The sequence below is a fragment of the Saccopteryx leptura genome, chromosome 7 (genome assembly GCF_036850995.1).
Source record: "Saccopteryx leptura isolate mSacLep1 chromosome 7, mSacLep1_pri_phased_curated, whole genome shotgun sequence".
NCBI classification, from domain to species: Eukaryota; Metazoa; Chordata; class Mammalia; order Chiroptera; family Emballonuridae; genus Saccopteryx; species Saccopteryx leptura.
Window position 1 is genome coordinate 57,903,984 of NC_089509.1, and position 25,829 is coordinate 57,929,812.

General features: G+C 38.1%; 1 protein-coding gene and 1 non-coding gene across 4 annotated transcripts in view; one reads left to right on the forward strand and one right to left on the reverse strand.

Moving 5' to 3' along the window:
- SLC25A12 (solute carrier family 25 member 12) overlaps nucleotides 1–25,829 on the reverse strand; it is a 209,209-nt gene that overhangs the window by 47,304 nt on the left and 136,076 nt on the right. For all 3 annotated transcript variants that reach the window (XM_066346580.1, XM_066346581.1, XM_066346582.1), the window contains exons 4-5: nucleotides 16,529–16,644; nucleotides 7,782–7,921 (exon numbers count right to left, since the gene is read on the reverse strand). In XM_066346580.1, coding sequence (XP_066202677.1) covers nucleotides 7,782–7,921; nucleotides 16,529–16,644 — 256 coding nt within the window. The remainder of the gene's footprint in view (nucleotides 1–7,781; nucleotides 7,922–16,528; nucleotides 16,645–25,829) is intronic.
- On the forward strand, nucleotides 17,812–17,887 carry TRNAA-GGC (transfer RNA alanine (anticodon GGC)). The gene has a single exon. It is a non-coding gene; the product is annotated as a tRNA-Ala (tRNA).

The window sequence follows — 25,829 nt, forward strand, 5'->3', positions numbered from 1 at the left end:
GCCCCGGGTTTTGCATTGACGAATGCAACCAACCACAGATTTGTGATTGGGAAACATGGATGTGGAGGGCCAACTGTGTGCACGGTCCAATACCATTTTATATAAGAGACTTGAGCATTCTCAGAATTCACAGGGACCTTGGAACCAATTCTCCTCGGATGCGGAGGAAAGACTGAAGTTTTGGGGAAATCAAAAACTATATGTGGATTTTCAACTGCGTGGGGATTGGAGCTTTTAATCCCACATTGATCAAGAGCCAACTATAGTTCTAATATGAAAGTTATGAATAACAAAGTGTATGACTTGTATTCAGCTACCATTCCATCCATTTTGGGGCAGTTACTCATAAACTGTAAAACAATCCAGAAAATCTCTGAACTTCTGAACTATTGGACACCCAAATTTTGTAATAAGTAATATCCATAGAAACAATAAAATGTGCCAGTAATACCCTACTAAGTACTATGTAACAGGCAAAATTTCAACACTTCTGCCCTAAGGACCTGCTACATAATCCAAATAAATATGTTATCACAACATATCAACGGTGCTGTTAAATACCATTTTTTCACTATTTGCAACTATGAAAATATTTATATCTAAATATTGAAATATAACTTTTATATAAAATTAAATATTCCAATTTTCATTACCATTTATCTATGAGAGCCTACAAATAAGTGTTGCTTTACCTTTTCCTGACATTTAAAATAGGTTTTGGGTGAGGTGTCACCATTTACTAATTCATTTAATTATATTTTCATATCTCAATAATTCAAAGACGTTAACATTATCTTAGCAGGTGTAGATTTGTTTTAGACATCTTTATGTGTATGATATTTAACAATAAAATAATTTTTTTAAATAGTTTTTAAACAAAAAGTGCCAGAAGTGCATCTCCTTGTCTTGTTCCTGATCTTAGAGGAAGAGCTTTCAGCTTTTCATGTGAGTATGAAGTCACACATGGGCATGTCATATATGGCCTTTATTATATTGTAGTATTTGTAGTATTTATTATATTGTAGTATTTTCCTTCTATCCCCACTTTGCTGACAGTTTTTATCATAAATATCAATAGATGTTGGATTTTATCAAATGCTTTTTTTGCATCTATCATATTTCCCCATGTATAAGATGCTCCCATATATAAGACACACCTTAATTCTGGGACCCAAAATTTGAAAAAAAATGTATTACATAAAGTTATTGAACTCAAGTTTTATTCATCCTAAAATTCATTCCCATGAAAAAGCGGGAAATGCAAGTAAAATAATCTACAAGCACTGTATAAGACGCACCAAGTTTTTAGACCCCAAATTTTTCAGAAAAGGGTGCATCTTATACATGGGGAAATATGGTATAACTATTGAGATGATCATATAATTTATATCTTTCATTTTGTTAATGTTATATCACATTTAATGATCTGCATATGTTGAACCATCTTTGCATATGAGGAATAAATCCATTTGATCGTGATGTATAATTCTTTTAATACTATTGAATTCAGTTTGCTAGTATTTTGTTGATGATATCTACATCTTTCTTTTTTTTTTTTTTTTTTTTTTTCCTGAAGCTGGAAACAGGGAGAGACAGTCAGACAGACTCCCGCATGCGCCCGACCGGGATCCACCCGGCTCGCCCACCAGGGGCAACGCTCTGCCCACCAGGGGGCGATGCTCTGCCCATCCTGGGCATCGCCATGTTGCGACCAGAGCCACTCTAGCGCCTGAGGCAGAGGCCACAGAGCCATCCCCAGCGCTCAGGCCATCTTTGCTCCAATGGAGCCTTGGCTGCGGGAGGGGAAGAGAGAGACAGAGAGGAAAGCGCGGCGGAGGGGTGGAGAAGCAAATGGGCGCTTCTCCTGTGTGCCCTGGCTGGGAATCGAACCCGGGTCCTCCGCATGCTAGGCCTCTACATCTTTCTTCATCAGGAATGCTGACTTGTAATTTTCTTTTCTTATAGTGTCCTAACTGGCTTTGGTAGCAGGGTAATACTAGTCTTGCAAAATGAATTTGAAAGAAGTGTACCCTCCTCTTACTTTTTGGAAGAGTTTAAGAAGAACTGGTACTGATTCCTCTTTAAATGTTTGGTAGTATTCATCAGTGAAGCCATGGTCCTGAGCTTTTCTTTGGGAGGTTTATGATTACTATTAAATGGCTTTACTAGTAATTGATTTGTTCAGATGTTCTATTTCTTTATCATTCAATCTTAGTAGACTGTACATTTCCAGGAATCTATTTCTTCTGTGTTATTTGTTGGCATGTAATTGTTCATAGAGCTTCTTATGACCCTTAGCATTTCTGTATGTGTCCTGACTAGGAGCCGAACCCACGACCTCTTGCACACGGGGTCAATGCTTTCACCACTGAGCCACCGAACCAGGGCTCCTCTTTCATTTCTATACATTTTTAATTTTTTTTAATTTTTACTTATTGATTTTAGCAAGAGAGGAAGTAGGGAGGGGAGAGAGAGCAAGAGCGAGAGAGAGAAGAAACACAGATCTGTTCCTGTATGTGCCCTGACAGGGAATCAAACCAGCAACCTTGGTTTCAAGACGAGGCTCCAACCAACCAAGCTATCCAGCCAAGGAGAATCTTTTTTTTCTTAGTCTAGCTAAACATTTGTCATTTTTATCTTTTTGAAAAACCAGCTTATAATTTCACTGATCTTTTCTACTGTCTTTCTGTCTTTATTTCATGTATTTCTGCTTTGATCATTGTTACGTCCTTCCTTCTCTGACAATGGGCTTATTCTATTCTTTTTCTAGTTCCTTGAGGTGTAAAGGTCGATTGTTTACTTGAGATATTTCTTTTTCTTTTGTCTTTTTTTTTTTTATTTTAGTGAAGTGAGAGGCAGGGAGGCAAAGACAGATGCCTGCGACTGGGATACCCCGGCAAGCCTCCTACTGGGTGATGCTCTGCCCATCTGGGACTGCTGTTCTGTTGCTTGGCAACCAAGCCATCTCAGCATCTGAGGCGAGACCATGGAGCTATCCTCACTACCCAGGACCAACTTGCTCAAACCATTCAAGCCATGGCTGGGGGGGCGGGGGAGAGGAGGGGGGGAAGGGGTAGAGAAGCACATGGTCACTTCTCCTGTGTGCTCTGACCAGGAATCGAACCCAACTTTCCACATGCCATGCTGACGCTCTACTGCTGAGTCAACAGGCCAGGGCCCTTTCTTTTGCTTAATGTGGGTGTTTATCACTATAAACTTCCCTCTTAGAAGTGCTTTTGCTGCATCCCCCAAGTTTTGGTATATTATTTTTCCATTTTCATTTGTGTTAAGTTATTTTTATATTCTTTCTTATTTCTTCTATGACCCATTGATTGTTCGGAAGCACTATTTAGTCTCCAAACATTTGTGAATTTTCACCTCTTTTGCTTAAGTCACTCTCCCTAACTCACCTCAGCTCCAACCAAATGTCATGCTTCAAATGAAACAGGAATTTTATTTTATTTCAACCTTTAAATATGGTTGAGGCCCTGGCCGGTTGGCTCAGCGGTAGAGCGTCGGCCTGGCGTGTGGGGGACCCGGGTTCGATTCCCGGCCAGGGCACACAGGAGAAGCGCCCATCTGCTTCTCCACCCCCACCCCCTCCTTCCTCTCTGTTTCTCTCTTCCCCTCCCGCAGCTGAGGCTCCATTGGAGCAGAGATGGCCCGGGCGCTGGGGATGGCTCCTTGGCTTCTGCCCCAGGCGCTGGAGTGGCTCTGGTCGCAACAGAGCGACGCCCCGGAGGGGCAGAGCATCGCCCCCAGGTGGGCAGAGCATTGCCCTTGGTGGGCGTGCCAGGTGGATCCCAGTCCAGCGCATGTGGGAGTCTGTCTGTCTGTCTCTCCCCGTTTCCAGCTTCAGAAAAAAAAAAAAAGCAGTCATTACCTGCCTTCCGCACCATAGCTAGACCGCTGCCATTTCCCTACCTTAGCAAACACCTAGGGGTTCAAGGCCTGGAAAGTTTAACAGAGGCTCTCTATAATAGGAAAGAGCAGGCCCTGTTTAAATGAGGTAAATAAATAAAAGTCGGTCTCCATACTGAGTGTTGCCTTACTCAGCAGCCAGAACGTCAAAATCCAGACCTAATAATCCAGATGGGAGGCCAGATGATTATTCTCTGATTTCTCAACTCAAAAGAAAAGACCTGAACATACAGACAGTAGAGGGTCCCCAATATAACAGCCCAGCCAGAGAACTTTACAATAACATCCAGAGTTAATAAGTCCCACTACAAAGCAAAAGATTCCAATAAGCCTGAATCTTAACTATGAGATGAGGATCAAGGCCCATCAGACATATGAGAAAGGCCACTAATATGAAAAACAAGAGATTCAAGCAAAGAGAAATATATTTGGAAGAAACACACTTGCAGGGAGAAGAAAATTAAAAAAACAAAACACCTGTCTTTAATATATTTGGAGAAGTGAAAATATAGTGCATCAACAAAAGAATAGTATGCTCTTTATAAAAAAGAAATATTCAGAAAACCAAAAAAAAAAAAAATTAGAAATCTAATAAAACTTTATAACTGAATAGGTCAAAGGAAAATATAAAAGAAAACTAAAGGATCATATGTTTAATATATTTACTAGTTCTAGAAAGTAAGAAAACAGAAAGGAGTAAATAAATAGTTTTAATAATTAAAGGACATAATTTTTAAATTAAAAGAGCCCATTGAATGGCCAGCACAATGAATAAAAATAAACTGACATCAGAAATATTACAGTGAAATTTTAAAACACTGAAGAGTCTGACCTGTGGTAGCTCAGTGGGTTAAGTTTCGACCTGGAATGCTGAGGTCACCAGTTCAAAACTCCAGATTTGCCTGACCTGTGGTGGCGCAGTGGATAAAGCGTCGACCTGGAAATGCTGAGGTCGCCGGTTCGAAACCCTGGGCTTGCCTGGTCAAGGCACATATGGGAGTTGATGCTTCCAGCTCCTCCCCCCCTTCTCTCTCTCTGTCTCTCCTCTCTCTCTCTCTCTCTGCCTCTCCCTCTCCTCTCTAAAATGAATAAATAAAAAATTTAAAAAAAAACAAAACCCAGATTTGCCTGGTTAAGGCATAAACAAGAAGCTAGTTGATGCTTCCTGCCCCCACTTCTCCTTCTTTAGCTCTCCTCTCTCTAAAATTAATAAAATAAAATCTTTTTAAAATATTTTAAAAAACCACACTGAGGAAAGGGGGGAAAAAATCTTAAAACTCCCCAAAATGGAAAGAAAAGTTTCAAAACAGAATCAAGAATAAGAATGACACTGAACTTGTCAGTGGCAAACCTGGAAGCCAGAAAACAAGAGAGGTTTTCAAAATCAGGAGGAAAATAAATTCCCACCTGCGCTCTACACCCAGCCAAACTAAGTGTAATAATAGAGCAGAGGTTTTCATATGAAAAATCTGACAGAAAATTACTTTCCCGAGGAAGCCCCTGTAGGAAGTACTCAACCAAAGAGAAGAAATAGCCCATAATAAAAGAAGAGATGAAATCTAGCACATGGAGATTCAACACAACAGAAAGACAAATGGATTCCCCAGGGTGAACATGAAAAGAGATCACAGACTGACAGTTATGTACCAAGAACAAAGTCCAGCCTCCCACCATGAAGCAAAAAGTTAAACTTAAAATTACCATATACCCAGCAATGTACTCCTAGGAATATACTGAAAAGATTAAGCAAATAGATATTCAAACAAAAACTTTTATACCAATGTTCATAGCAGCACTATCTACAATAGCCAAAAGGTGAGAACGTGCTCAACTAGTGAATAGATAGAAATATGGTATATCCATACAATAGAATAGTATTCAGCCATAAAAAGAAATTAAGTATAATACATGCTACAACATGGATAATCCTTGAAAACATTATACTAAATGAAACTACAAAGCCAGACACAAAAAGTCATATTTATAATTAATTCTATTTACAGTTGACCTTTGAGTAACTGGGGGAGCGGTTAGGGGTGCCGACGCCACATAGTCAAAAATCCCCAAAGTGCAACTACTAATAGCCTACTGTTGACGAAAGCCTTACCAATAACATAAACAGTCAATTAACACATATTTTGTCTATGTGTTATACACTGCATTCTTACAATAAAGTAAGCTAGAGAAAAAGAAAATGTCATTAAGAAAATCATAAAGAAGAAATATATATTTATAGTACACATACACTTAAAAAAATTTGTGTATAAACAGACCTGTGTAGCTCAAACCGGTGCTGTTCAAGGGTCAACTGTGTATGAAATACTCAGAATAGGTAAATCCATAAAGACAGAAAGTAGACTGATGGCTGCCAGGAGTTGGGGAGAGACGGGAATGGGGAGGGACAGCTTAATGGGTACAGAGTTTTCTTCTGGAGTGATGAAAAGGTTTCAAATTAGAGGTACTGGTTCCACAACACTGTGCACGTACTAAAGGCCAGTATATTGTGCACTTTAATATAGTTAATTTTATGTTAAGTAAATTTTACCTCAATTTTTTTTTAAAAGAAAGAAAGCTCCTGGAGATAAAAATTGATAGAATACCTAATGCGTTTTAAACATATTAAAATGAGATTTTAATAACGGAGGCAAAGTTTGTGAAAGAATTACAAAAATACATAGAAAACTAAACAAGAAAACTAGAAACTCTAAGAAATCATTTTAGTCATGCACAGTGTTTACAAAATGATTGTTATTCCAATATGATATTGATCTAAGTAGATTCATGTGATGGCAGGGTGGGGACAGAAAATTTTAAGTCTGTGGTAGAGGGGGAGAAGTGAAGGAAGTAGCTTCTAATCTTCCACAGTTCAAATTCAATAAAAAATACCTAAAAGTGCCTGACCTGTGGTGCAGTGGAGAGAGCATTGACCTGGGATGCGGGAGCCCCAGGTTTGAAACCTGAAATTGCCGGGTCGGGCACAGGTTCATCCAGCTTGAGGAAAGGGTCACTGGCTTGAGCATGTGATGATCAACATGAGCCCAAAGTCATTGGCTCTGAGCAAAGCGTCATTAAGTTGGCTGGAGCCCCCAGGTTAAGGCACACACAAGAAAGCAATCAATGAACAACAGAAGTGCTACAACTATGAGTTGATGCTTCTCATCTCTTTCCCTTCCTGTCTCTGTCTCTCTCTCTCTCTCTCTCTCTCTAAAAAAAACAAAAAAAAAACCCCTAAAAGTGAAAAGTTAAAAAGCAGAAATGCCAACACAAGTTTATTATGTAAAAATATAGAAGTAAACACTGAAAGAAACAATTATAAAAGTTTTAAGAAGTTGGCTCTGGTAGTGAGAAATGAAAAGTGGAGATACAATGTCACAGAAGAAGCCCTGGCTGGTTGGCTCAGCGATAGAGTGTCGGCCCAGTGTGTGGAAGTTCCGGGTTCAATTCCCAGTCAGGGCACACAGGAGAAGCGCCCATCTGCTTCTCCACCCCTCCCCTTCTCCTTCCTCTCTGTCTCTCTCTTCCCCTCCCGCATCCAAGGCTCCATTGGAGCAGAGTTGGCCCCGGGAGCTGAGGACAGCTCCATGGCCTCCACCTCAGGCACTAGAATGGCTTCGTTTCAACTGAGCAACATCCCAGATGGGCAGAACTTCACCCCTTGGTGGGCATGCCGGGTGGATCCCAGTCAGGTCCATGCATGAATCTGTCTCTCTGCCTCCCCACTTCTAACTTCAGGAAAAATACAAAAACTAAACAAAAAAGTCACAGGAGATTGCTTGTTTTTATAGTAAACTTAGTAAAACTTAAAGGGATGTGGAGGAGGAGTGGTATATATTTACACCAGTTATGAAAACAAATCTCACCTGGAGAAACTGTGTGAATTCCGTGTAGTTAAGATGCTTCTTCCGATTATGCCCAAAATGCAGTCGGATAAATTCACAGTCCCAGTTAAAAGGGATATGATGATGAATAATAGTCTGTCCAAAAATTTCTTTGACATTTTCTTAAAAGGGAAAACAAAAATAAATAAATTATATCTGGAATAAGTAGTTTAGTCCACTGCAATGTTCCTACAGAAAGAAATTAAGAGAAATTTTTAAAGTCAATATTATCTGATTCTATCAAGATTAGCTGCAAAATTTTTTGTGCCCAGAAACCCAGGCACAGGAACACAATTGATACAAAATATAATTTTACACTTAAGATTGTGTACCATTAGATATAAGGCCATGAGATTCTTAATCTCTCTTGATATAATTTTAATTAGGAAGTGATTTGTAAATGATTTATATCTTGCACTATAAATGGCTGCTACTTTGCATTCCAGTATAAAATCAATAGTGTTTTCCCAGTTCCTCAAGGAGTTGAATTAAGCCCTTTATCAGAAGCATGAATACCTAAATTACAGTATAATGCAATATTTGTCATCCTAAGTATGGTTTGATTGAGGCTTGATTATTACATTCACACTAGCCTGAATATGTCTATTGAAGATAGGTATAAGAAATACTACCAAAAGCGTATCATTAGCTCAGCAGCAAGCACCTTATTAAAAGCTTCTGATATTGTCAAAAATATGGTCTTGACACAATGTTTTAAAACCCTCATAAAAACCATGATTATTAGTCTCAACTATTAAAATATTTTAAGATAAGTGAAATCAGTGATTCACTTTTAAATAAAGAATGACTAAACACAATGAACTAACTTTTAGATAAGAACCAGTCACACTGTGTTAATATACAACCCAAACCTTCTGACAGCTTGTCTCATGCACTAACCAAATCATTCACTTTCTTACACAGTTCTACGCTTCCTATAAAAGTCAGTTCACAAATGACTGGTACTTTAACAAGCATTAGACTAGATAAACTAATTTAGAAGCTCATGCCAAAAATAAAAAATTTTATTAAAAAGTTAAGAAAGCAGGAAGCCTGTTTTACTGACATCTTAAGAACCAAATTATTTTCAAATGTAAGCCAATTATATAGTGAAAGGGTTTTTATCATCAATAGCTATCAATTATACTAGAGAATTAGCAAATACAAGTTTAATGTTTTATAATCTCCAACTATGCTATTTTCTCTAATTTCTTCAAATTCTTTAAATAAGATACAAATCTCATATTATAAATGGCTTAATGGATTCCCTTTAGTTTTATATTCCTCTTTTTCTTGAAAGAGCATTGCTATGGTGAAGGTAGGGAGGGCAGGGGGTGTTAAGAATCCTGAACTAGAAATCTTGCCAGTCTGGACTCAATATATAAAACAGCTCTGAATAGGTCACAACAATCAGTAACTTGAAGAAGGCATTGGATGTCACTGGGGAGATGGGATTCTCATCTTTGTTTTCAAACGGAGTAGCATTTTTTTCTTGCCTAAGTAGCAACAGTATTTCAGAATTTTCAAATCCTATCCAATTATTTTCACCTTCCATAAACAAAAATATGTGGGGTTTTGTTTCTAAAAGCAAATAATTAATTCAATAGCAATCATGGGATCTTGGCTTTTAATCAACAAAAAGGATTACCCTTAAAACTACATGAAACTTCATGTTATAAAATATGTTAAAGTTCATAAGATAATTAAATTAAGAAGGGTTGCAATAAAATGTTGAGGTAAAAATATTATAGCAGATAAAAAAATTTTCACGATTCTCTGATTTAATTAGCTGTTTCTATCCTCAGATTAATTAGGTTTCTTATCCTTAAGGGCTAAAAAAAAGTGTGAAACTAAGGAAATATGAAGAAATAAATGGAAAGCAGGCTCTGGCCAGATAGCTCAGTTGGTTAGAGCATTGTCCCAATACACCAAGGTTACAGGTTTGATCCCCAGTCAGGGCACATACAAGAATCAACCAATGAATGCATAAATAAGTGGAACAAAATTGATGTTTCTCTCTCTCTCTCTCTCTCTCCCCCCCTTCCTTTCTCTTTAAAACCAATAAACTAAAAAAAAAAAAAAAAAAAAAAAGAAAGAAAACAGAATAGGATAAGTTAAATTACACTATATATTTAAGTAATATTAAGATTATTAAAGGGAATAAGTCATTTTATGATAATCTTTATTTTAAAGGTCACAAGTTCCAAAATGCAACTATTTTATAAGAAATGTACATACTGCTATCTAGATAAGTTTTATATAATGGTGGAATAAAACTCAATTCTCTTCATGTTATCAGAAGATAGCAGAAGCTCAAGTGTGGAACTACATCAAATAAAGTCAAAGATTCAGAAGCTTTCAAACCACAAAATTTTAACTATGAGAATTGTTTTCTACTATCACAAAAAGAATATTTATAAATCAAAATTACAATGTATAATTTACATTTAGAAAAATAGCTCCATAATAAAAACCTGCACTTAAAACCTATTTTATAAACTTCCTAGCAACCTCTAAAAAAGATTTTAGAATATCTTTGGAACAATTAAAACGATAGCCTAAATTATTAATGGTAATCTCCCCAAATACTGGTGTGTCATTTTCCATGAGTATGTTTGAACTTTTCCTACTTCTCCTAAAGCAGACGGCACTTGACAGCATTGTGTATGGTTTCATTATGACCATCATAATGTGCTGTGGTTTATAACTACCCTTTGACATTTTAAATTATTTCAGCCATGTCACAGGCTACAACTGTAGTTATCAGGACTAACAAAAGTTCCAAGCTACTTTGGCACTTCTTGATGTAGCCCACTTCCCTTCTGTTACTATTTACACTACCAACTGCGTAAGGCTAATTCAGGAGGCTTACAGAAATAATTAGTATGACTACTGTTTTGAAGTCCAATTCTTAATTACCACTTTTACTAGGATGTGCTTATGGGAAGAAAAAAAGTTAGGCCCTGTCCAATTGGCTCAATGGTAGAGCATTGAGCTGGTGTGGAAGTCCTTGTTTAATTCCTGGTCAGGGCACATAGAAGAAGCAACTATCTGCTTTTCCCCCCACCTCTCTTTCTCTTTCTGTCTTCCCCTCCCGCAGCCATGGCTCGATTGATTCAAGTGTATTGGCCCTAGGCATTGAGGATGGCTCAGTGGAGCTTCTACCTCAGTTACTAAAAATAGCTCAGTGCAAGCATTGGCCCCAGATAAGGGTCACCAGGTGGATCCCAGTCAGGGCACATGTGGGAGTCTATCTCCCCTCCTCTCACTTAAATAACAACAACAACAAAAAAAAAAGTTAGTCAAAAGCTCCAGAACAGGAGAATTTATAATTGTGTGAATAGCTCAAACAGCTGATGTTCTTATCTTTCCAGGTTTTATCAGTTCTGCGTGACATGAAAGAGAACACCAATCATCTCACATACCCTATACATCTAACACTGTACAAGAAGTTGTCCCCAGAGAGAATCCCGTCTTTCCAGTGGCAAACAAGGGTCTTTAGCTCTAAATAGCACTTCTTGGAGTGCTATTTCAGTAGCCATAGTTCTGGCCTGGATGAAAGGGATATGACAGTCACGTCTTATTGGCAGCAAGATCATCATCTACTGGTTTATACTAGGTTGTCATTGCTAAGGGAAATAGGAATCCATTCGTTTTCTGACTTATAGAAAACAATAGACCACTTTTTCACTTCCTGCAGAGCATGGGCTTATGGAAAGAGATGGTTTCTAATTCCTTTGAAAAGAGAATTGGGGTCAGATACAAAAGTAGCCTGTCATTATGTTCTCTTGGCTTAAAGGAGAGGAGCATAGTGATTTGTCAGGCGGGCAGGTAATGGTGACAACTGTCATTAAGTGAAAATGTTCACTGACATATAACATTAGTCAGTTTAGCTGTATCAGTCACTTATGATGATTGGACTAGATGAAATATATATTGAAGCATATATATTATATAAATAGGTCTTAACAGAGGTTTTAATTTTCCCCACTGTGTCTCCCCATCTCATCCACCCTCATCCCTCCCCTGATCCTTATGGGAGCTTCCTACTGGTCTTTTTCACCTTTCTGCAGTACAAAATTACCTCTGACCGGGGCTGGCACTCTTCTCCAAGACTGCCGCCATGCCTGTTCCATGAATGAGCCTGGAAGGAGCTGCTGTACCAACGGTGTGGCCAGAGAACTCCTCCTGTAGGTATACAAGCCATCAGCCCTGTGTCACAGCCCACCTACCATCAGCCCAACGACATCCTGATTCCAAGGATTTCAGCCCAGCAGGAGCCACGCTTCCAACTTATAGGCTTGAGACCAAACATATTTATTGTCAAAGGAAAAAAAAATCCTCAACAGCTGAGTTTCACCTGCACCGTTCTTAAAGTGAAGTCAGGGAAGCTTTTAGGACTCCAACCATGAACAACGAATATCCTTGTGTATAACAGAACAAAAACAATGGCAAGACTTGTGGAAGTAAAGAGTATTTCAGTGAAGGAAAACTTGGGGGGAAAGAAGAGAAACAACTAAGAGACCAAGAAAGAAAACAAAGAAAAACAAACAACAGCAAAATAAAGATCAACAACAAGAACTTTTAAAGGAAGTCCCAATCAACATAGCATTAGAGACTCAGTCCCAGGCTTCTAGGTTGTAGTTCCAGGAGGATTGTTAGTTTCCTGGGCGACCTCCTCTGTTTTTCTGAGAGAAAATATTTCTATTAACACTTTACCTACCTCCAGAAGGGACTACTGTACAGTCCGTCAACAGAGGAGCCACACTGCCAAATAGACGTAAAGGTCCATTTCTCAGGAAAGATGAATTTAAAGAGCATCTATTGCTATAGGAGCTAGATGCTTCACCAGTCTACCACCAAATGGCATAAAAACTAGTAACAGCACGCGCCCCCCCCCCTTTTTTAAGCTCAAACTTTAAAAGCCATCCTAATAGCCTTGAGTATTCATAGGATCTTCTCTGCGATATCTGAAAAAGTCTCAAAACTTCTTCCTGTTTTAATTTGAATGCCCAGGTGAAGCTCTAATTCTTACCAGATTAAACTGGGTATTTATTAGCATTAGTATTTCATATTATTCCATGTCTAGAGTTTTGTTTCCAGTGAGAGAAAACATTTTTCATATCTGGAATTCTTCCTCCTTAACCTTTTAATGGTAGCAGTGGTTATGCCTAATTTATTCTTCCCTCTAGGGGGTAAGAGTCTATTTTAGAGGTATGAATGGAACAGTTTTATTTGCTGTATATATTGATGGTCAAAGACAGTACAAAATCAAAAGGAATCCCTGTTTTTTGAGGACCCTACAGTCAGGGGATGAAGATGAGGCCTTGGAAAAGTTCACTTTGGAGAATTCCTGTTGCTAGGCAAACACTTTGTAACACAAGGTTGATGAGACTTTAATAGAAAACTTAGAATATATAACATGTTTTTCATTAATTTATTACTTAATATACGAGTTTAGGTGGTAGTTGGTTTTTTAAAAAATAATTATATCTTTGTTAAAGCAACAGGCTTTAATTTTTTCTTAATTTATGACATACCGAAAGCGTATCAGCTACTGACAACGCAACGTAGTATAACTGGTTATCTAGGTTACCTCAAGCTAATTCTGTCGAGCAGACTATCCAGTACCCTGGTGGATAACAGGAAGACCAAGGCGAGTCTGCACTGTATCTAGCATACACCAGTCATGCAATGGCCTCTACAAGGCTCATGCTACCAGGCAGTTAACATATACACAAGCCGTTAAATAATTGTCCACAGCATGCATTAGAAGTTTTATTAAAGGAGCATCAAAAAGGAAACAATTAACTAATGGTTTTATTCACTCTTTTAAAAACTCCAGAACCCTCCCCTGAGTTTGCACATTCTGAAATGTATTACCAAGGTCTCATGGTAAGTCCTCCCTCCCAGAGTAAAGGAATCTCTTACAATAATAATAATAATAATAATATAAAAAAAAAGAAAAACTTGCCCAGAACTCAAGAAAATGTCATTCAATATTACTACTTATATAAATACTTGAAAGATGCAAACAAGTATATAATTTGAAGTGTATAAAAACATATCTTTAAAAAAAGCACAGAGGAGAACCATATATACAAGTACACAGATAACATCATCGTCAGAGTCCACGAGAGAGCGATGGCACAGGAGTCTTTCCCCACTCCATTACACCTTGCAGCCAGTATTCTCTCCCACCTTTCTCTCCTGATGTACACGAGAGAAAACTAGTCTTTAAATAAGCTTCCAACTAGAAAACACAAGGCCATTTGGTGAAAGATTTTCAAGTTAGAATGGATCTAAAATTTCTTTTTACTTAAACATATGTCTACAAATACATAAGCACAGTTCATTTTATTAAGTGGGTACAAACATGAAAACTGACCTTTATCAGATCCAAAAATCCTATAGAAATAAACTCCAAGTTAATTATTTTCTTATGCTGAAATTCTATAGTCTTAAAATAGAGCCTTACAAATTTTAAATGGCATTTGTAACAGTTTCTATGCTTTTCCTCTTTTTCTAAGACTATAAAAATAAACTTCTTTTTTTTCACTATGATTCTTTTTATTTTAGTTAAGAATATTCATCTAAAAATGGATCCTCAAAACTAGGAAGGCAGGGCAGAAAGGGGAAACGGCTGAAGTCCCAGGAAACAGGTGAGCACCACCAAAGGAACCATCCAGCTGGCCCGGGACCACAGGGACAATGCTGAAAGGAGGCGGCTTTACTGTATTCCGTAAGGATCTTCCCATCTCCAGATTATGGAGAAGAATAAAAGCAGGATTCTGGGGGGTTTATATGTTCTTGGCTCATACCAGCTGCTATAAAAACTAAAACTGATTGGTTTTGCTTTCAATCCTGTTTTCTTAAAAGTCTAACTCATAAAACATAGTCTGAGGGAAAAACAAAAGATCTATAAAATGCTAACGTTGGGCTCTAATAACTACAAACTTTCATTTGCAAAAATATTAAGGTGGTGTAAACCACTCAGCTATTTCTTACACTCATTTTAATATACTAATCAAGAATGGCATGAGTCTCTACTGTTAGTCTGTTAGATGAAATGACTAGAGTGACTTATTTTTAAAAATAGAAATTGGGAAAAGCAATCAAATGGAGGAGACATGAAGAACCATGATTTCTATCATAGAAGGTGCAAATAAATTGCAATTTGTTTTACAGAAATCTAATTCTTACAAAACAAACGTGATAGAAACACAAGTAGACTGTTACTAGTGCAGATACTTGTATCAAGTCATCTCCCAAGCATTTCTACACATTTGGAAGTGAGACATATGAGCATGTGTGATACCTACTGAAAACAGCAAATGCAGCATTATTAATAGTACAGGATTAATGCTGAAAGATGAGATATAAAGGCTTCTATGCTTTACACTATAGAATCTAGGTATTTTTGAGGAAAGTCAATATTCTTTACAGATATTGCTCCAAAGCAGGGAGAATGCCAAGATATGCACAGAAACATCAAGTGTTCTGCATGGGTATTTATTTGGGGAAATGTGCTTATACAGAAGACAACTGGGTCAATGGGCAGAAAGAAGGAAACAATGAATGCCAAGCTAGAAAATGTGCGCACTAAGATCACAGCAAAGGCACCACCAGCCTTTCCAAAAACCTGTCTGTTCTCACCAATCTTACCATGGCGGTGATACTTCTTCCTTTCGGTTTAACTAAAAATACTTGTTTTAGAACAAACTCTGGAGAGTGAGTAAAGATTTAGGGCTATGGCTCTGAGTTTTGAGAGTTTACAACATACTGATGCCAGTTCACCATACATGGGGCTCTAGAGCTCAGTATTACAAGATAAAAAAGTTCTGGAGATCTATTTCACAACAATGTGAATATACTCAACACTACTAAACTATACACTTAAAAGTGGTTAAGATGGCAAGTGTTCTGTGTGTGTTATCACAATAAAAGAATTCCAAATATTAAAACGGGGGAGGGGTGGAGGGCTCATGGTCCTGGAAAGCACTGCATCGTTTTTATTAAAAAGCCTCTCACAGGAACAACTAGCTGATATTTTTCCCAAACAAAAACTAATTTCTGAAAATAAGTGTCTTTAAAAACTAATACAAAGCTACAAATAGAAATCCAAGTTTATAGTTTGTGAGACATCAACACTGTGTAAATTACATGACTATCAAAGGATTTAAATCAAATCAATTTCCACATCCAACTCAGATGGCAATTTTAATATCTTACCCGTTTCCTAAAGCCAAAAATCTAAAATGGGGGTCCAGAGGATACTAACTATTCTTAACTTCCTCCTTCAGTTCCATTGTGTTAAAATGAAAATTTTCCAAAGACACTACAGAGAAGCTCTGAACGCTCCACCCAAAAATCCCTTAAAGAATGAGCTAATTTCTCCATGTTGTTCATAGTCTGTTTCATAAAGACTTTTGCCCAGGCTGGTCCAGAACAAAAAATTTTACACCACCTATTTTAGGTATGTGAAAGTGTCAGTGACTCAGTGAGCTGAAGTAATGGCATTCCTAGATTCCTTTATTTTTTGTAATAGTCTAATGTTTAGAAGAAAATAAAACCATTTCTATTTTATCTGTGTAAATCCTCTTATGAAAGTAAGACTTCACTTACTAACTCATAAACAGCAATCTATATGCAGTTACTAGATCTAGCAATTAAAGACTGAACCAGCCTCACTAACTTCACTTATCACTTAAATCTTTTCTTTTCCTTACCAAATGTCACCTCTCCATTTCCACTCTTGTCGAACAATTGGAAAGCCACTATGAACATGGAATCTGGAGCACATAAAACAGATTCAAATGCCAAAAACTCTTGATAGGAGATCAACCTAGAAGAAAATATAAAATTGGTAAAGAAAGGGAAAATATCAGACATTTAACCTGCCTTTAATACAGTGTGAAGGAATGGGTGAAGGTATAAATGAAACAATGTTGACAATTATTTTAATAGTTATTAAAAGTGGATGATGAGTATATTGAATCACTACACTCTTCTATTTAAGGTATGTTTGAAATATCAATAATAAAATTTCTAAAGGAAAATTTAAAACAAAGGTAGGGGGGAACTAAAACTTACTGTGTCCTGTAACACTCAAGGCTGTAAAATTAACCAGTGGTCAAAATTACAGTGAAGCCTTGAATGATCTCACAGAGCTAGCATGTGCTAGTTTAGAGTTACTTCCATAGCAAACTTGCTGCAAAGATTTCATACCCTGTTGCTGTTACTGCTAAGTGACTAGTAGCCAAGTAACAGCATTATTTAAAAAAAAAAAAAAAAAAAAAAAAAAAAAAAAAGGCCCCGGCCGGTTGGCTCAGTGGTAGAGCATCGGCCTGGCGTGCAGAAGTCCTGGGTTCGATTCCCGGCCAGGGCACACAGGAGAAGCGCCCATCTGCTTCTCCACCCCTCCCCCTCTCCTTCCTCTCTGTGTCTCTTCTCCTCCCGCAGCCGAGGCTCCACTGGAGCAAAGATGGCCCAGGCGCTGGGGATGGCTCCTCGGCCTCTGCCCCAGGCGCTGGAGTGGCTCTGGTCGCAACAGAGCGATGCCCCCGAGGGGCAGAGCATCGCCTCCTGGTGGGCAGAGCGTCGCCCCCTGGTGGGCGTGCTGGGTGGATCCCGGTTGGGCGCATGCGGGAGTCTGTCTATCCCCGTTTCCGGCTTCAGAAAAATACAGAAGAAAAAAAAATTAAAAAAAAAAAAAAAAGAAATCTATAGCCTGACAGGTGGTGGTGCAGTGGTTAAAATATCCATCCAAAATGTGGATGGTCACAGGTTCAAAATCCCAAGGTTGCTGGCTAGAGCACAGGTTTGTCAGCTTGAGTGCGGGGTCACTGGCTGGAGCTAAGGAATTGTCCACATGATACCAAAGGTCGCCAGCTTGAGCCTAAAGGTCCAATTCCAGGTCAAGTCAAGTTCAAGAAGCAGTCAATGCACTCATACTCGTAAAGTTAAAGCAACTATAAGTTGATATTTCTCTTTCTCAAAAAAAACCTATATAGCCCTGGCTGGTTGGCTCAGTGGTAGAGCGTCGGCCTGGCATGCGGAAGTCCCGGGTTCGATTCCCGGCCAGGGCACACAGGAGAGGCGTCCATCTGCTTCTCCACCCCTCCCCCTCTCCTTCCTCTCTGTCTCTCTCTTCCCTTCCCGCAGCCGAGGCTCCACTGGAGCAAAAGATGACCTGGGCACTGGGGATGGCTCCTTGGCCTCTGCCCCAGGCACCAGAATGGCTCTGATTGCGGCAGAGCAACGCCCCAGATGGGCAGAGCGTCGCCCCCTGGTGGGCGTGCCGGGTGGATCCCGGTAGGGCGCATGCGGGAGTCTGTCTGACTGCCTACCCGTTTCCAGCTTCAGGAAAAAAAAAAATTATATATATATAAAAAATACAATTACAGCCTGACCAGGCAGTGGCACAGTGGATAGAGCATCAGACTGGGATGCAGAGGACCCAGGTTCAAGACCCCGAGATTGCCAGCTTGAGCAAAAAGCTCACCCGCTTAGACCCCAGGTCACTGGCTTGAGCAAGGGGTTACTCAGTCTGCTGAAGGCCCACGGTCCGGTCAAGGCACATATGAGAAAGCAATCAATGAACAACTAAGGTGTGCAATGAGCAACGAAAAACTAATGATTGATGCTTCTCATCTCTCCATTCCTGTCTGTCTGTCCCTGTCTATCCTTCTCTTTGATTGTCTCTGTAAAAAAAATAAATAAATAAAAAATAAAAATAAAAAAAATAAAATACAATTACAATAAAATGCAGAACATGTAGCTTTAAAACACATTTCACCTGACGGAGCAGACAGAGCATTGAACTGGGACACAGTCGACCCAAGTTTGAAACCCTAAGGCCGCTGGCTTGAGTGTGGACTCATCAGCTTGAGCGCAAGGTCACTGGCTTGAGCCCAAAGGTTGCTGGCTTGAAGCTCAAGGTCACTGGTTTGAGCCTAAGGTCACTGGCTTGAGTAAGGGGTCACTCACTCTGCTATAGCAAGCCCCACCGCCCCACTGCCCCACCGCCCCACCCCATAAAGACATGTATTAAAAAGCAATCAATGAACAACTAAGGTGCCACAATAAAGAACTGATGCTTCTCATCTCTTTCCCTTCCTGTCAGTCTGTTTCCCCCCTTCCTGTAAAAAAAAAAAAAAAAAAAATTTCATGCTCAGTAGTAAAATTTTCTATATTTACAAGAAGCCAAAGAATGTTGCCTTGACTAGCAAAGGACATAAAAGGTCAGCTGGCAGAATGAATTTGGCTCACATGTTTTCCTTGGCATGAAAGTATTTTTTTGGTTATATTAGTTGCCAGCATTCAGAAATTACAAGATTTCAAACAAATATCCAGTTTCCTAGTTTTTCTTGATAAATTGCAAGCTTGGGCAACATGTTTCTGGTGCCAAATAGCACCAGCCCCTGGAGTCAAGCAGAAACTGCCTCCTTCCAAGAAACAGGGCTCATCAGCAGTTACCTACATCCTGCCCCTGCAGATTTGAGACTCTTGTTGGGTAGTTTTCCAACTGAGTAGCCCTTTGTAGAAAACATATAAAGTCTGTGGACTTTATTAAATATCTATATTTTGACTATCAGTATATTCATAAAGGAAAATTATATATTCATGCAACCTTAAAGCCAGAGGAATGCTTAGAAGAGTCTAAGTCAAGTAATCTGCCTTAAAACATTCAGCAACTCAGTGGGCCCAGTGAAAGACTCCCAATTCCGGCCTTCAATTCCTTTCACTCCTCCCCAATTTTAACTTATGGCTGGGAAACAGAAAAGTGTTTGAATCTACAGTAAATAAACCATTACAAGAAGGTATTGGGGAAATATTCAGCCGAACCTCAATACTCAGTTACCTTTATTATATAGAATGATTTATCTGAAGAAAGAAAAGTTAATTAAGAAACAGAAAAGCATCAACAACTTAAAAATAAGTCACTCCATATTGTTTAGCCTTAAAAAGAAGTGATATTCCAATGCATGTTGCAACATGAAAGACTCTTCAAAATATTATGTATGCTATATGAAATAAGACATACACAAAAAGACAAATATAGTCTTATTCTACTTATACCTAGAATAGTCAAATTAACGAGCTACAAAGCAGAACAGTGGTTAGCAGGGACTGAGTTTTGGGGGAGAAAGGGAACTCCCTGTTTAACGGGAATGAAGTTTTGTATGGGAAGATGGAAAAGCGCTGGAGATCGGTGGTGGAGATGGCAGTATAACAATATGAATGCACATAATGCCACTGAATTGTACACTCAAAATGGTTAAAAAGGTAATTTTATGTTATATATAGTTTAATACAATAAAAAAAATAAGTGAACATTTGTTAAAACTCAGCAAATGTATCTTTAACAGACAGAAAGAGCTTGACCAGGTGGTGGCACAGCAGATAGAGCATCAGCCTGGGACTCTGAGGACCCAGGTTTAAAACCCCGAGGTCGCCGGCCTGAGCGAGGGCTCATTGGTTTGAGCGTGGACTCGTCAGCTTGAGCACGGGGTCACTCACACTGGCTTGAGCTTGGGATCATAGACATGACCGCATGGTCGTGGGCTTGAGCCGAAGGTTGCTAGCTTAAAGCCCAAGGTTGCTGGCTTGAGCAAGGGGTCACTGGCTCAGCTAGAGCCCCCCAGTTAAGGCACATATGAGAAAGCAGTCGATAAAAAATTAAGGTGCCACAACTATGAGTTGATGCTTGTAATCTCTCTCCCTTCCTGTCTATCTCTTTTTCTCGTTTTCTCACTAAAAAAAGAAAAAAGAAAAAAAAAGAAAAAAAAAAACCCACCAAAAAACAGAAACAGAAGAGACTCATAGATATAGAGAACAGACTGACAGAGATGTCAGAGGAGAAGGAGGGTTGGGAACCTGGGTAAAAAAGGTAAAAGGATTAAGCACATAAAAAGAAAAAGTCCCTGGCCGGTTGGCTCAGTGGTAGAGCATCGGCGTGGCGTGCAAGAGTCTGGGGTTTGATTCCCGGCCAGGGCACACAAGAGAAGCACCCATCTGCTTCTCCACCCCTCCCCCTCTCCTTCCTCTCTGTCTCTCTCTTCCCCTCCCGCAGCCAAGGCTCCACTGGAGCAAAGATGGCCCGGGCGCTGAGGATGGCTCTGTGGCCTCTGCCTCAGGCGCTAGAATGGCTCTGGATGCAACAGAGCAATGACCCAGATGGGCGGAGCATCACCCCTGGTGGGCGTGCCGGGTGGATCCCGGTCGGGCGCATGTGGGAGTCTGTCTGACTGCCTCCCTGTTTCTAGCTTCAGAAAAATACAAAAAAATTTTAAAAATTTAAAAATTAAAAAGAAAAAAAAAAAAACAGACACAGACAACAGTATGGTGATTGCCAGAGGGGAAGGAGGGATAGATGGTGGCAGAAAGAGCCCTGACTTGGGGCAGTGAGTGCACAATGCAGTGTGCAGATGATGTGTTATGGAGCTGTACACCTGAAACCTGTATGGTTTTATTAACCAAGTTCACCCCAATAAATTCAATTAAAAAACATTTACATTTTTCACTGTGTGTAAAATTTACATCTAAAGAAACAACTCAGAACAAATATTAAAACCCAATCAATATCCATGTTGAAATGTTTAAGGAGAAGTGTATTAGTGTGTGCAATTTACTTTAAAAATGTATTAAAAAATAAGATGGGTTGATGGAAAGAATAGATACATGAGAAAAGATGTATAGAAAGATGTTAATGGTAGAATATATGTAGTGGGGTATATGGGTATTCACTGTAAAATTCTTTCAATTTTCTAAAATGTTTGAAATTTTTCATAAAATATTGGGAGGAAATGGGATATTTCTGATATGCTTACCTATTTTTAGGTAAAAATATATAATAATGTAACAATACTTTTCAAAAAGCAAGAAATAATCTGCTTATCTGATAACATAAAGCAAGCATGTTCCAGAATAATTTTTAAAGCTTTTTTTCATTTATCCTACCATGAATTTCCCTATCGCTAGAAGGATCAATTCAAGACTTTGGCAGTAAAAAAATGCAAGCCACTAACTGTGGAGTTGAAAAAAATCATTATTTAGTTTATACTGTAATAGTTTTTTTTTTCTTTTAATGAGGATACCATACTTGCTGTTTGATATTTTACAAAGAACATATAGCATTTTATATCATTTTATAACTTTGAAATACTAGTTTTATGAAGCTATGTGTTTCTAAATTTTCTTACAAGGTTCCTTTTTAATTTACTAAGTGGATACTATAAAACTTTAAAATATTAATAATTTGTAATTTTTTTAAAACAACCAAGTTTCTGCATAAAAGATTCTTCAATATGCGTGTGGAATATTAACGAAAAACACCTGTGAAAAAGTAAAAGTGAGGAAAACTATAGTTTTCCACATCATAGAATAGAACCTCCAGGTTAGAGCTAAATGTAGAAACTATGGTTCTAGAAGTTACAGATTCAAACAAGCAACTGTCTAAATATTTTAGATTAGATCATACAGTAATAGTCCTTGAGATCTGCATTTAGTGCATAAGATCATTTTGCTTTTCATTATACATCCAGAACTTCAAAGTTTAAGTTACAGTCTCACAAATGCTGCTTGGCTAATGGCTTTACTTTTAGACAACCTATCATGCTATTTATACCATACAATGCTCTTCTTATAAGACTCTCCAAAGCAAGTACCTACATCAAAACATTTCTGCTTATTTCACTATCTATTAGAAGAAAGGGAATAGGAAAGAGGAGGAAGAGGGGGCAATTCACATGCTAAGAAAACAAGGGGTGGGCCTGACCAGGCGGTGGCGCAGTGGACAGAGTGTCGGACTGGGATGCGGAGGACCCAGGTTCGAGACCCCGAGGTCGCCAGCTTGAACACGGACTCATCTGGTTTGAGCAAAGCTCACCAGCTTGGATCCAAGATCGCTGGCTCAAGCAAGGGGTTACTTGGTCTGCTGAAGGTCAAGGCACATATGAGAAAGCAATCAATGAACAACTAAGGTGTTGCAACGAAAAACTAATGATTGATGCTTCTCATCTCTCTCCATTCCTGTCTGTCTGTTCCTATCTATCCCTCTCTCTGACTCTGTCTCTGTAAAAAAAAAAAAGAAAAGAAAACAAAAAAAGAAAACAAGAGGTGGGGTCAGGAGGGCCAGAGCAAAACAGGTCATAGTACTGACCACTCTTAAACATGCTTTTCCCATATACTTAACTAGATCACTTAAACTTGTCAATACTATTCCTATTAATTCAGATTTGGTCTTGCATGATTATAAACAATATTATGTGGTGCTATTTCAAGCTAAATACCTATAGAACTCATCACCAAAAAACTACATTAGTACCAAAAAATACCTCGTGAGGGCTGAAAAAATAATTCTAATCTTTCATCACTGCCTTGGGGAAAGGGATGGAAACAAAGAAAGGAAAGAAAGAAAATACCTTTTTAGGAAAAAAAGAAAATACCTTTTTTTAAAATGATTGCAAAAAGAAAAATGAACTGAAAATTAAGAGAACTAATTTTGTGTTATTGGGCAAGTAAATCAACATCTCTGGGCCTCATTTTCCTTAAATGTTAAATGAAGACAGGTTAACTTAAATATTACCAAATACATTCACTTGAATTAAAGTATTAAAGATATCGAAAGTACTAGCCAAAGCAATCAGACAAGAGAAAGAAAAGGCATCCAAATTGAGAATGAAGTAAAAATGTCACTTTTTGCAGATGACTTGATTTTTTATATAAAAAACCCTAAAGACTCCACCAAAAACTATTAGAAATAAGCAAATATAGTAAACTTGCAGGACATAAAATCAATGTACAGAAATCCACTGTATTTCCATATACTAACAAAAGAGTTTCAAAAAATAAAAAAAAACAATTACTTTTGCAATTGCAACCAAAAGAATAAAATACCTAGAAATAAACTTAAAGGATGTGAAGGACATATACACTGAAAACTACAAAGCATTGTTTAAAAAGATTGAAAAACACACAATGAAATGGAAAGATATTCCATGTTCATAGACTGGATGAATCAACATAGTTAAAATGTCCATATTACCCAAAACAATATACAAATTTAATGCAATCCCCATCAAAATCCCAATGACATTTAAAAGAAAGTAGAACAACAAAAACCCACATGAGATTGGTATGGAATAGGCAAAGCAATCCCCAGAAAAAAAATAACAAAACCAGAGGTTTCACACAACCTGATTTCAAGTTATATTACATAGCAACGATAATCAAAACAACATGGTACTGCTAGAAAAACAGAAACACAGACCAATGGAACAAAATTGAGAGCCCAGAAATAAGACCACATGCATATGGGCAAATAATTTTTGACAAAGGAGCCAAAAACATACAATGGAGAAAAGAAAGCCTCTTTAATAAATGGTGCTGGGAAAATTGGAAAGCCACATGCAAGAGTGAAACTAGATTATAATTTGTCCCTGTGTACAAAAAAATTAATTTAAAATGGATCAAAGACCTCAAAATAACATCTAAAACAATAAATTACATATTAGAAAACATAGGTATTAAACTTATGGACTTTTCTCTTAGAGAAGATTTTAAGAATTTGACCACAAAGGCAAGAGAATTAAAGGCAAAAATAAATGAATAGGACTATATTAAACTACAAAGCTCTGTACAACAAAAGAAACTGTCTACAAAACAAACAAAAAAATACAACTGAATGGTAGAAGATACTTACAAATAATGGTTCCAACAAGGGGTTAATATCCAAAAAATATAAAGAACTCACACAACTCAACATCAAGCAAACAATCCAGTTAAAAAATTAGCATAGGATCCAAACAGACACTCCTCCCAAGAAGACATACAAATGGCCAACAGATATATCAAAAGATGCTCAATTTCATGAGCTATTAGGGAAATGCAAATCAAAACTACAATGAGATATGACCCCACACCTAATAGAATGGCTATTATCAACAAGGCAGGTAATAACAAATGTTGAAAAGGTTGTGAAGAAAAAGCAATCCTCATTTACTGCTGGTGGGACGGTAAACTGGTACATCCACTATGGAAAAACAGTATGGCAGTTCCTCAAAAAATTAAGAATAGTGTTACCATATGATCCAACAACCCCTCTTCTGGGATCTACCTGAAAAACTCGAAACATTTATTCACAACCATATGTGCACCCCTATGCTCATTACAGCATTACTCATGGTAGCCAAGACATGGAGATAACCAAAGTGTCCTTCAAAAGGTGACTGAATAAAGAAGATGTGGTACATGTATCCCTATGGAATACTTATTCAGCCATAAGAAAAGATGAAATATTGTCATTTGCACAACATGAATTGACCTTAAGAATATACTGCTAAGCAAAGTAAGTCAGTCAGAAAAAGCTAAGAACCATATGATTTCACTTATATGTGGAACACAGGAAACTCACAGACACAGACAGTATGATGGGTACGAGAGGGGAGTAGGGGCAGGAAAGGGTAAAGGGGGCTGAATATACGGTGACAGAAGATTGTCCGACTTTGGGTGGTGGACACACAATGCAATGGACAGATCAGATACATGGAAATGCACACTTGAAACCTATATAATTTTATTGACTAATGCCACCCCAATAAATTTAATTAATTTAAAAAACAATAAAAGTATTAAGGAAAGTTCAACAATGACTCAACCTTTTTGAAGTCACAGACCCTTTTGAAAACCTGGGATTTCTTCCCAGGAAAACGCAGATACAAACTCACTCAGTTTGTATTATATTTCAGCAAGTTCAGAAGAAACCTCTGAGGACTACTCATGAACAGGAGGCGGTTTAGAATCCCTTTATTTCTAGAAAATTCGATCTTTCTCTGCTTTTAGAAATTGTTTCATAAACTTCCTTATAATTTTTTTGACATAACTATGAATCAGATTTCCTACCCAATCTCATTTACTCAAGAGAAAAAAGGTTCAAGAAGTTTTTAAATTTTGAAATAGAACATATTTACCTTTTAAAAAGAGAAACAGATTATTTTGAATCTTTTTTTTTAAGTAAATACTATGCAA